The 13,466-nt window shown below is 39.8% G+C and overlaps 1 protein-coding gene across 1 annotated transcript; it reads left to right on the top strand.

The window, feature by feature from the left end:
- Window positions 1-372: 372 nt before the first annotated feature.
- Window positions 373-8,393, top strand: chia.1 (chitinase, acidic.1). The gene is made up of 12 exons (XM_034532933.1): window positions 373-447; window positions 687-755; window positions 2,195-2,224; window positions 2,333-2,537; window positions 3,932-3,988; window positions 4,109-4,274; window positions 5,284-5,408; window positions 5,652-5,775; window positions 6,341-6,523; window positions 7,025-7,141; window positions 7,337-7,463; window positions 7,849-8,393. Exons 2-12 carry the CDS (start codon window positions 737-739, stop codon window positions 8,055-8,057), a joined length of 1,362 nt encoding a protein of 453 aa, XP_034388824.1. The 5' UTR covers window positions 373-447; window positions 687-736; the 3' UTR covers window positions 8,058-8,393.
- The last annotated feature ends 5,073 nt before the right edge of the window (window positions 8,394-13,466 follow it).

The following is a 13,466-nucleotide window of genomic DNA, read 5'->3' as shown; positions in this document are numbered from 1 at the left end:
TCTGAAACTATACTTACTGTATATTGATGTCCGAGGTGCACAGTTTGCATCAATTTCTGTTAATGGACCGATGTTTAATGGTCCAACGACAGTTTAAAGGGTTTAAAATGAGTAGAAATATAAATGCAGCTAATTGAAAATCAACAACATTTGCATTGATTGCACAAAGTATTCCAGAAATCCTGTCCACAAGGTGGAGTTCCTCTGAACAAAACCCAGATGACTCTTATTAGCTGTATCAGCTGTGATGTAGAATTTTAACTGATAGCTCATTTCCACATTGCTTCACCCAGTCTTACCTGGAAGTGGGGTTATTGTGCATGACTCCCACCACCATCAGCCCTTATCAGCTGCACTTTGCTACCAGCTATTAGTCATTATTGAGTCAAATATAAATCTGCCCGGCGCCACCAAGCTTTAGACTGCTTCGCTTCCTCTTGAAGAAAGGTAATAAGATCATCACCATGTTTGCATTTGTGTCGTATACAACTAGTATTTAGCTACTAGTTGCTTCATGTGTACATGTGCAAACAATAACATGTTCTATTTTTAAAAAAGGGGAAGAGTGGTTACATTGTACAGCTATTATTAGGCATACACTAAGAATTATTTTCATTATTGACTCATTTATTATTTAATAGTTTTGTTTATTAATCAGTCAATTGTTATGTTTTATGATCATTCAGAAGTTCACTGCTGCAATCAGAAAAATTGGTTGGATCTTCAGAGGAGCACAATGGGGAAACTTATCACAGGTGGATACCATTTACTCATTTCATGTGTTCCATTTACCAATAACTTTATACAGATATAGCATACATTTTTCAAAACCTCCAGGAGAGAGATGTAGACCTCTTCTCTTTAATTCATTCACATTGCATTGATTCAGTGGTTTGGTTCATTAATTCAGTCATAACTGCCATAAATAAACTCAGCCGTTAAAACTGAGATGGAATTCAAAGTTATTCTGAAATCGCTATTCTAACCAATTTGAGCATTTAGAACAACTGCGTTAAATGTTGCTTAATAATTTATTGTGTTAACCATTATTCATCTTATCTCATGTTTTACAAATGTTAAATGTGTCCATGCTACTTTGTTATAATGTGTTATTATGTCACATAACTCGTATCTCATCAAGTCATATCCTAGATTTTATTATTGCAGTCATTTGATATTAAGTAATATAATTGTTCAAATTATTAAAATGACATAATTACTTTTTAATTTGCACTTTCATTAACCAAGAAATGTAACGAATTGTTGCCTCCACCATCACGGTTTGGAAGAGGCCTGTAGCGGGCTCAGTTAAAGCTAGTGAAGATACTGGTATCATCTGAAACTACTCCACCTAATGAATCCATTGGTAGCATGTCATGCTAGCTAGTCGGGAAGGGGGCTAAAAAACCGGCATGACCATATTCACAGGTTTCCTTGACCTCTCACATTTTTCAAAAATGTTGTATTTAGTACATTTCTGCATACCGTGATCCCTAAACATTCTTTGAATTGCTTAAATTGAGTTTGACTGGAAAGCGGAGACTCTTGTGGATGCAATGAGTAGTAGTCAAAAAGTAGTAACAAAATGACCTGATGTGACCTTTAGGATAATCACAGCTTCCATGAAACGTTACATACCCAGAGCATTATGAGGATGCTTTGCTTGCATGCTATATTGACAATAAGGGGGTTTCTTGGTGTCTTAATGTGTTATTATAGAGGGATTTGGGTTAAATTGTTTATCAATTCTCTAGTGGACAAAAATTGTTACATTAAGAACCAAATCCGTGTAGCAAATGGTATCAACCCAAATATTTCTGCAATAGCTTATGATACATAATAGAGCATGGTAATGCCCTAATATACTTACATCATAATGTTCTAACACTTGAATAGGCATTACCAAAGCTGCATTAATCAAATTAATCTTCATGATGCACTTGTTTCTCCCCATAAAATAGACAAAAAAATGGTCGATATCGTACACTTAGGGTTTAAAATTACTAGGTGGATGTATTCAGGTTTCTTTTTTGCAGCGACTTTAATTGTAGTTGTTGTAGTGTAATTGTCGTTGTTGTTGTTTTGCACACCAGGTCCCTGTTCATTCCATTTGTCCATCCTTGGACATGTATGTTCTATACATTATGTGGCTATAATAACAAGGACTCGCATCTTCTCTCTTCTGTTTTTGTAGCACTGGGCGTTCTGCTCGTTTTACACATCGGTAAGCATGAGTTAGTTAGGCATTGACTCTTCCTCACTCCACTACGATCAAAGTGTCAGAACAAACACAGGTAAGTCTCATTGCTGATATCTCACTGTCGTTCCTCAGCCTCATCCAATAAACTGGTGTGCCACATGACCAACTGGGCCCAGTACAGGCCCAGCAGTGCCAAATTCACCGCGGACAACATTGACCCCTTCCTGTGCACACACGTCATCTACGCTCTGGCCTCCATCAACAGCTTCAACCAGATCAGCCCAGTCGAGTGGAACGATGAGCAGCAGTTCAGCAGGCTCAACAACCTCAAGAATGTGTGAGTGAACATGTCTTCAATATCCATTTTTAAGCCAAAACAAGACCTCCATTCAGGTTCCTCCACAGATGGTCTCCAGAAAGACATGCATTGGTCTCCAGAAAGACATGCATTGGCAAAAGATGTATTATGTGATTGTATGGCTGTCCAGTGAGGATAAATGACCATAACAGTGATGTATGTTAATGAATAACAGGGCCAATTACACCACCACCTTAAGGGGACTTCCGCGTACTATGATAAGACATGTATTTTGTATACATTAAATACAAATGTAACCCTGGACAAAAATGTTTCCCTCGAAACATACTTGACAAGACAGTTTTGTTGTTTGGGAAGATGATTTATGCTTATTAGGCAAGTCCAGAAACGATCTTATCAGTTATAATGAAGGTGAATACTTATAGATGTATACTGTATAACTTTGAATGAACTGGATGAGCAATGAACCCATGTGGTTGTCTGTAGAGAGGAAGATATGTACAGTACCTTGCTAAAGTATTCACCCTCCTTTTTTCCTACAACATGGAATTAAAATTTATTTATTTTAGATTTTTTTGTAATGGATAGTCACAAAATAGTTTTTAAGAAATGGTGAAGTGGAATGCAAAAAGAAAAATGTAAAAAACATTGACAAATTTAAAAGAAAAAAGTGAAAAAGATATGGTTGCATAATGTATTTACCTCTTTTGCTATGGAGCCCCTAAAACAGATCTGGTTCTACAAATTACCTTCAGAAGTCACATAATTAGTTAAATAAAGTCCAACTGTATGCAATCCAAGTGTCACAAGATCTAACAAAGCACCATTAAATACATCAATACAAACCACAAAAAACCTGCCAAGAGAGGACCAAACCTCACAGGCATTACTTATCCACTGTTGCTGTTATTTGGGGTAGTTGTACTTTTTTCATCATGCCTACTACTCTCATTATATGAATCATTTCTGTCATGTGCCTTGAATGTATTATAATTATTCATTCTGTACACATGACATGCACTTTAAGCCGTTTATGCTGGGTTTTATGGAAGGCTTCAGTTCGTCAATTTAAATTAATCAAAAGGCATGTAGGAGACTCCAAACCATTAATAGTAAGTACAGGCAAATGAGATATGGCATATGCAGAATAAACTATAAGCGTGAATGTCATTTGTAGTAAGATTAAAATCTATGTGGAGGTAACGTTTGTCAGAATCAGAACAATCCCAAGTTCATGCACAGCTCTCGAGATAAAAGTCTGCAACAGAGAAGCAATTAAGTCCTAACTAATGAACTTTAATAACTCAGTTAGGCCAGCAAGTTAAGTGGAGAAGGATAATGCCATCAGTGTCAATTTGACGGTAAACTGTATTGACTATTAAGATGTTGTTTGTCTCTCTCTCTGCTCTCAGTAATCCTGCTCTGAAGACTCTGCTGTCTGTCGGAGGAACAGTCAATGGAATCAGCCCGTGAGTTCCTCCATATCCTTTCCACGCATTCAACTCACTGGTCAGACGCCTCCCTTCTGCCGCTGTATCTTATAATGGAGGTTGATTCAATGGAAATCTTTTTTTAATACATCCCACCAGGTTCATCGGCGTGGTTGCCAGACCAGAGGGCCGTGCAGCCTTCATCAGGTCAGCCATCAGCTACCTCCGCACCCATAACTTTGACGGGCTGAACTTGGCCTGGGAGTATCCAGGACAGAACGGCAGCCCAAGCAGTGACAAGGAGAGGTTCACTCTGCTGGTCACGGTTAGCATGCATCCCAGTGTTTAACCTCACTCTGACTTTCAATAGGTGCATTTCAGTCTGCTTTAAAGCCATCATTGTTGGACCTTTGGGTGATTATATTATTTATAAAATTATTCTGATGGCATTAGAGGCAAACCTACTCAAAAATGATGCATTCCACACCACTTTCAGTCTCTGCATTTGGTCATACACTAATAGAAGATATATCATCATATCATATTTTCAGGTTCCTACTTGTATTTAGATTTTTCTACGAAAACATGTTTAGGTGCTTTAATGTTCATAGACTGGTTAGTGTTCTCCAGTGTTCTCCAGTCTCCATCTTCCAGTGACTGTTCCGCCACTGTGACATCACTAACCTTATGGAAGTCCTGGCTTGATACAGTATTTATAAAGCACCTAGATCTGCTTTATAATTTATGGAATAAATACGGAAATATCACTTTCTACAAATGTAAGTATTGGACAAATAAAAAGTCAGTAGCTCACCAAAGTGATAACAATAACAACAATCCATCTATATGTCAACCTCATGGTGGCGCTACATGAAAGGTTATTGAGGTTCAGCAAAGTGATCTTCTTCCTCTGAGAAAATAGCATCCAATCCAATGAGACATTTGAGTGAGGACCAAAATGGAGACCTCAACTACCGGACCACTGATATTGCTATCCATAGAGCCATAGAGTCAGTAGCATGGCTAAAATCATGGTACACGTCATGAAACACTTGTGTAGTCTCCCTGATGGGCCAATAGGTAATAAATTAATCACTTTGTTTTTATTGTCCAGTAAGTAAAATGTTACCTTTGAGACAAAGGGTATTATTTAAAAATCTAAATCTAGCTTTTGATATTAAAAAAAAAAAATTACACACTGAGTGACTGAACACACAAAGTGCTTTGGGGTGTATCATTCTTCAAGTCTCCATCAAAACATGTGGTGTTGTCAGAGAAGACGGGCAGAAACAATTAGATGTAGAGGACCTGAGCTGTTTTGGTTCATTCTACAGGAACTTTCCAAGGCTTTTGAGGACGATGCCAAGGACAACAGGAAGACTCAGCTGCTGCTATCAGCCAACGTGGCTTCTTTCCGTTCCACCATCGACAGAGCCTACGAGGTCGAAAAGATTGCACAGTGAGTTTGATTTCAGTGTATGGTTATGCTCAATTATCCTTGTTGCCATGTTCCGTTTAAAAAAACATTTAAAAAACGGTTTGATATAACTTTTCACAGAGCCAGGCTGGATGTTTTCTCCCAGTCTTTGGGCTAAGCTAACTTCACTAAAATCTAGGTGTATCTGTTTATCTTGTTTCCCTGCACCAACTGTTAAACTTCTCCTACTGCTGATCTAAAAATTAAACCTTTTCAAATCAACAGTCCCCTTGACTTCATCAATGTCATGACCTATGACTACCATGGACACTGGGAGGGAGTTACTGGACAGAACAGCCCACTGTACCGCAGTTCTGTGGACTCCGGCTCACACGTTCATCACAACATCGTAAGACACACACAAAGACACACAAAAAACGGACTTCTGCAAACTGCACACACTCTTTGACAGCCATTTATTTATTGATAAATTATCCAAAATGCAATTTAGGAGGCTTTATTGCATTGATGAGAACGATATTTAGCAATATTCTAAATATAGTTTTCAGAAAGCCTTAAAGCTAATTAACAGATTCCTACCACTAGGGGGCAGAGGGTCTCACAAAAATTTGTGACAATGAGCCTTGATATAATTGACTATAGATGATAGTATCCGAACGACATACAGTAACATAAGCATTCATTTAGAGTCAGGTTTCTATCCAGCATGTTAATGTTAGCCCCTCCCCTTTTGGCACATGTTTGGTTTCCACAAATTCCTGAGTAAAAATCAGCATTTGTTTTATCTGTTTGACCTTTAAACCTGTACTATGAGCTGAAAAATACAGAGTGTATTCATATTTGGATCGACAATACTAACAAACCTTTTACATTTCAGGGAGGCATCTGATCCAATGTCCATAAAACATAAAACAAAAGAGTTTTAGCTGCAATGTTTATCTCCTTTTTGTTAGAACTCTTCCATATCCCACTGGCTGGCTCTGGGAGCACCATCCGAGAAGTTGCTGCTGGGTTTCCCCACCTACGGACGAACCTACCGCCTTACCACCGGTGCTTCCGGCCTAGGAGCACCGTCTAATGGTCCCGCAGATGCCGGACCCTACACTCGCACTGCCGGCTTCTGGTCCTTCTATGAGGTACTGCACAGTCAATATTCAGCTAGCTTTGAAAAGCCTAAATTCAGAACACCATAAGTATTGTGGTTACGGCTGCTACATGACTGCTGCTACATCAACATCAACATGACTTACAGTCATCTACATTTGATCAAGAAGAAAATAGAGCTCAACAATTGAGAAGCGAAACACATCCAAAATTAGAAATACAAAATCAATGTGGATTTTTTCTTTAAATAGCAAGTGTGACGCATTTCAGGGGACCTGTTCGCAGAAATGGAATATAATATTCATAACTTTGTTTTTGTTTTTCGTACAATCACCTTTAATCTTATATTTTTGCCATAAGAATGAAGAATTATGCATTTATATACAGTTGGTTGCAATCTGCAACCACACCACTAGATAAACAATGTCCCTTTAAGTGTTTTTATCTGCAAAGATGGTAAACTAAGAGTATCTCCATCCCAAAGCCCTGTGTTCGGGTCTAATCTAACTCTGTTTATGTTTCTGTGTTACCAGATCTGTAACTTCGACTCCGGTGCTATTGTTGAATGGATCCCTGAACAGGAGGTTCCTTATGCCACCTATGGAAGCTCCTGGGTGGGTTATGATGACAAGCGCAGCTATTCTTCCAAGGTAACCAAGAGCCCTATTACATACAGTTATAATGACACTGTACAAATCTGTGACCAAATCTTATTATAACAACTTTACAATAACATTCTGTACTGGAGGAGAGTTAAAAGCAGCTATTTTTTCCTTTCAAAGTCTACTTGAAGTAGCTGTAGCTGCTGTTTAATGTTCTTTGTCAATGATGTGCTCATCCTGTAGGTCCAGTGGATGACTAACAACAACCTGGGAGGTGCCCATGTGTGGACTCTGGACATGGATGACTTTGGTGGATACTTCTGTGCAGATGGAACTTATCCTCTCATCAACCACCTCAGGATGTCAATGGGTAAATACTGTAGCTCAGCTAACTTACAAGGCCGTCTCCGCTCACTGTGATGTCTTTTACACTTGAAAGAATGTTGTTGTTTGTAATAGTAATTCTTAATAGTCCATTATGAGCCAAGAGTACATTTGAAGTAAGGTCTCAAGTACTATACAGGTTTTAAGCCAATCAGTTTGCATGCATTCTTTAAATAAGGTTAACTCATTTGAATTGACAGTGTACTTTTTTATCTAATCTATTGATCTATCAATAGCAATCCCAGAAACCTGAAAACAATGAAAATTGCCTTCTAAGTGTTGGTGCAGTTTGTAGGCTGTTGTCAGAAAAGCGTGGTTTATCTCTGTTTATTTCATTCATGACCTTTTTTTCTCTATGTGTGAATATGCAGGCTTCGCCCCAAAGCCCACCACCACCAAAGCCCCCACCACCACCCGGGACCCCGTTGCAGAATTCTGCAGTGGCCGCCCCAATGGCCTGTATGAGAACGTGTCTGACAAGACCACCTACTTCCAGTGCTTCCAGGGAAACACGTACCTGCAACGGTGCCAGTCCGGCCTCATCTACTGGGACTCCTGCAAGTGCTGCAACTGGCCCTGAGCCACAGACTGAACTACGAGCACACACCAAGTCCCTGAATGTCCAGCCTCGTAATGCTGGGCTACAACGGGAACCAAACTTAACCAATAAAGAAATTGCTCTTTGCAGTTAGCTCACTGCTTTCTTCAAACAAATTAAACAAAATCTACTAACCCAATGAATGATATGACATTTTGAAATGTATACTGCTTCCCTACATTATTCCTTAATTTGATGATTTGTGTCGACTCTGCAATTACACACACACCTGTGTTATATTCTACTATATGTCTCTCCACAGACTTTGTAACAATGGGTGGATTATGAATAAAGTGTCTGTAAGGGCTGTGTTGAAAAACCAATAATTTGTGGAACTCTTTTGCAGTCATGTATATTATAGTAAGCCATAAATATAGTAAGCCATAATGTAGTATATAAAATGTGATAAAAAAAATTATTGTATGATATGCTGTTAAAAGGTTGTAGGATAGTGTGCTATAAAAATAATGATATAGAATGCCATGAAAATGTCATAGCATAGAGCGACAAAAAATAGTATATAATACAAATGTTATGGTAAAGTATGTGATATAAAATGACCTAAAAATGTCGTAATAATAGTATATTATTACATTTCATTTAGCTGATGCTTTTATCCAAAGTGACTTACAATAAGTGTAATGTCTTCATGAATTTCTTTAATGAAAAGATTTTAACTATTAGAGGCAAGATTGATGATCTCTTGCCCTCATCCAGTGCCGATCTGTCATCAAGAAGAGTGGCCTTGGAAACGGCTGTATGTGGTGTATATTTGGATGGCTTTTCTCCCATTAACCTAGACCAATTGTCCTCAACGGTTTCTACTTCTAAACCATCTACCTGTCTCTTGGACCCCATCCCAACGAGGCTGCTTAAAGACGTGTTGCCTTTAATTGGCACCTCTCTGCTGGATATTGTTAATGTGTTTTTGCTAACAGGCCATGTACCACATTCCTTCAAAGTAGCTGTAAGTAAACCTCTCCTGAAAAAGCCCACTATTAATCCAGAGGTGTTGGCTAACTACAGACCGATCTCCAACCTTCCCTTCCTCTCTAAGATCCTTAAGAAAGTAGTCGCAAATCAGTTGTGCGACTTTTCAAGACATACGGCCGCAGATCAGATGATACGATTACAAAGTCGATCATTGATCTCCGGCCTAAGGTGTTCTGGTACCAGGTACACTTATGAGCCACCTTATGTTCGAACATGGTGTTCGTTATGGACAAACTGTGGCTAGCACAGAAGTCCAACAACAAAACACCATTCGGGTTCAGATCGGGCAAGCCGTTCCTCCCAATCATGCCCGCCAGGTTTCTCTGTCATTGCCCACGTGAGCGTTGAAGTCTCCCAGGAGAACTATGGAGTCGTCAGGGGGCGCCCTTTCCAGGACCCCTCCCACCGACTCCAAGAAGGCCGGATACGCCGAAATGCTGTTCGGTGCATAAGCACAAACAACAGTCAGAGCCTTACTCCCCGCAACCCATAGGCGCAGGGAGGCGACCCTCTCGTTCCCCGGGGAAAACTCCAACACAGCGGCGCTCAGCCGGGGGCTCGTGAGTATCCCCACTCCCGCCCGGCGCCTCTCACCCTGGGCAACTCCAGAAAAGGACAAAGTCCAACCCTTCTCCAGGAGCTTGGTTCCAGAGCTCATGCTGTGCGTGGAGGTGAGCCCAACTATATCTAGCTGGTACCGCTCCACCTCCTGCACCAGCTCCGGCTCTTTCCCCGCTAGTGAGGTGACGTTCCACGTCCCTAGAGCTAGTCTATGCCGCCAGCGATCGGCCCGCCCAGATCTCCCGCCTGGCCCGGTCTACATAGCACCTGACCCCGATAATTCTCCCTGCGGGTGGTGGGTCCACAGGGTGACTGCTGCTCCATGATGTTTTTTCGGGCTGAGCCCGACCGGGCCCCATGGGCGAAAGCCCGGTCACCAGACGCTCGCCGACGAGCTCCCCTCCTGGGTCTGGCTCCGTGAAGGTTTTGAGTGTTGTGGAATAGAAATATATGTTATATCTTTTTTAATGGTCTTGGATGATGATGATACAAATGTAGTATGTGTTTATGAATTCAATAAATTAACATTGAGCTTTACATTCCATGTGATCTGGAATTTTCACTTTGACCATAAAATCGTTTACACATGTGGGTGAGACTCCATACCAATCTGAGTCATTGGTGGACTGAACTGAATTTGAGATTGAACAATGAATGTTGGTCTTGACCACGAGCATTTAACAATAATGTTAATGCTAATAATGATATTTAGTTATGTAGCACTTTTCACAATTTGTGTTGCACAATGTTAAATAGTCAGTACTGTCTGACTTTCAAACATTAAAAGGGAAAACATGAACAAGGAGCAGTTGTGCCATTTTACACAGCTACAGTTTAGATAAGTCTTTATGAGGCAGAACCTCATATGCATCACTCAGTGATAAAATATCTGATCAGAGATCTTTTCTTCTCTCCTAAATGAACCTTAGAGGACTGTTCAAAACCATGTCAAATAGACAACAATGTCACACCCAGTTATATAACTATGTTATCGATAGAAACATAAATCATTTATTTGTGTTCTAATTTGTTATCAGACATGTAGAAATATTCTCTAATAACTAAGCTTCTTAATGGTTGTGTTCAATGTCCTTTTTACTACAAAAGGGAGATAAAGTAATCTAGATGTTAGCTCAAGACCTTACACAGCAACATTGTGTACAATGGAATGATATGCATGGAGTGTTTAGGGACAGTCAGTGTCATTATTCAGATGATCTACATGATCTTGGACAGTTCAGTTTTCATAAATGTCCTGGGGAGAACGAGAGGAGTGGTTAGTGGAAAGCTGCTTTGAAGGAATAGCTCACATTTTGGAAAATGTGCTTATTCTATACTCAAGCGTCTTTGAGTGTCTAGATAAGCGCTATATAAATTCAAAGCATTATTATTAATATTATTATTATTATTCACTTCACGTGAGATAAGATGATCGAACTCGATCTCATGTCGGACAGTAAAGCCCAAAGCTAGAGTTTTCACAACCAGTTTGCCCAACCAGTCTACATGTGCTTTGTGGACTTGGAGAAGGCTTTCGACCGGGACCCTCTCGGGTTTTTGTGGGGGTGGCTGGAGGTTGCGGATACAAGCGGCCAAAATGGGTTTCCTCCGTAGTGTGGCTGGACTCAGCCTTAGAGATAGGGTAAGGAGCACGGAAATCAGAAGGGAACTTGGAGTTGAAAGGAGCTGAGGTGGAGCTGAGGTGGTTCGGGCATCTAATCAAAATGCCTCCTAGCACAGATCAGTCTCAATAATTGCAAATGCACACAGAGAGACTTACAAATGCAAACACAAAGATTTACAAATGCGCACAGAACAATTTACAAATATGTTTGATTTACAAATGCACACAGAAGGATTTACAAATAAATTAGACTCACAAATGCACGCAGAACGACATGTCTGTGTTTATTTATTTGTCAATCGCACTGCATTTGTTTGTGGATTCTTCACATGTGTGTGTGGATTTATGAGACTCCCCTGCCTGGCTAGATCCGCAAATGCGTTTTTTTTTTAAACAGACCTATCTGTAGCCAATTAGATGTCGCCCTCATTTTCAACCAATCACATGAGCGTCATTCGCTTTAGTTGCGCCTTAGAGGGGCGTGGCTTATCTCCGTGGCTTTACTCCGTGGAAACAGTTATAACTTCCGTCATCCACTATTTCTGCTTTATACTTGTTGTGGACATCCCACAAACGTCGCAACATCTAATGCCCTCGTGTTTGGGTTCATAACATTAATATCATATACACTACCGTTCAGAAGTTTGGGGTCACCCAGACAATTTTGTGTATTCCATGAAAAATCACACTTTTATTTATCAAATGAGTTGAGAAAATATAGTCAAGACATTGACAAGGTTAGCAATAATGATTTTTATTTGAAATATTAATTTTGTTCTTCAAACTTTGCTTTCATCAAAGAATGCTCCATTTGCAGCAGTTTTATAGCTTCTCTCACTAGCATAACTGTTTTTAGCTGTGCTAACATAATTGCACAATAGTTTTCAAGGGTTTTCCAATCATCCATTAGTCTTCTAAGAACACAATGTACCATTAGACCACCGGAGTGATAGTTGCTGGAAATGGGCCTCTATACACCTATGTAGATATTTCATTAAAAACCAGACGTTTCGACCTAGAATAGTCATTTACCACATTAACAATGTATAGAGTGTATTTCTGATTCATTTGATATTATCTTTATTGAAGAAAACAGTGCTTTTCTTTGAAAAATAAGGACATTTCTAAGTGACCCCCAAACTTTTGAACGGTAGTGTGTATATATTTATACATAACATCACCCGTGGGCTCACACAGCTCGGTGACTTTCACCGACTACGTCTGAATGACAGCTGGCGAACTCTATTTGCGTGATTCGTGCCGCGCCAAGATTTTCTACTAGATTAACAAGATTAAACCGAAGTTTCAATGACTTACAACAACTTCCTTGTTGTCATGGCTTACAACAATGGGGGTGGGGGTGTACATTAATTGTGTATCCCTCTGCAAATTGCGCAACTTTAACGCTGGCAGCCCCGTGGGGAGGGGAGAGGGAGATTCGCTCATGTGATTGGCTGAAAATGAGGGCGACATCTGATTGGCTACAGATAGGTCTATGTTGAAAAAAAACGCATTTGCCGATCCAGCCAGGCAGGGGAGTCTCATAAATCCACACACACTTGTGAAGCAATCCACAAATAAATGCAGTGCGATTGACAAATAAGAAAACACAGACACATCATTCTGCGTGCATTTGTGAGTCTAATTTATTTGTAAATCCTTCTGTATGCATTTGTAAATCGAACATATTTGTAAATTGTTCTGTGTGCATTTGTAAATCTTTGTGTTTGCATTTGTAAATCCTTCTGTGTGCATTTGTAAATCAAACATATTTTTTAAATTGTTCTGTGTGCATTTGTAAGTCTCTCTGTGTGCATTTGTAATTATTGAGACTGATCTGACCCCATATTATGGCTAGAAAGTCTCTACATCTTTCGTCGCAAACTAAAAATACATCTTTTTCGACTATACCTTGAATAGGGAAGGTAGCGCCGTGGTAGCACTTTGGTAGCACTTAAATGGCTCTTACTTAGCACTTTGTAGCTTAACTTTATTGAAGAAATTGTACTTTCTCGATTCTTGTTGTTCTGAGTTTGGACTCATGGTTTAATGCACTTATTGTAAGTCGCTTTGGATAAAAGCGTCAGCTAAATGACATGTAATGTAATGTAATGTAATGGGCACCATCCACTGGAGGTTTTCCGGGCACACCCGACTGGTAGGAGAACCTGGGAAAGACCCAGAACACGCTGGAGGGATTATATAGGGATCCT

The sequence above is a fragment of the Cyclopterus lumpus genome, chromosome 5 (genome assembly GCF_009769545.1).
Source record: "Cyclopterus lumpus isolate fCycLum1 chromosome 5, fCycLum1.pri, whole genome shotgun sequence".
Classification (NCBI taxonomy): Eukaryota; Metazoa; Chordata; class Actinopteri; order Perciformes; family Cyclopteridae; genus Cyclopterus; species Cyclopterus lumpus.
Note: the sequence above shows the minus strand (reverse complement) of the source record. Positions and strands in the feature narration are given on the sequence as shown.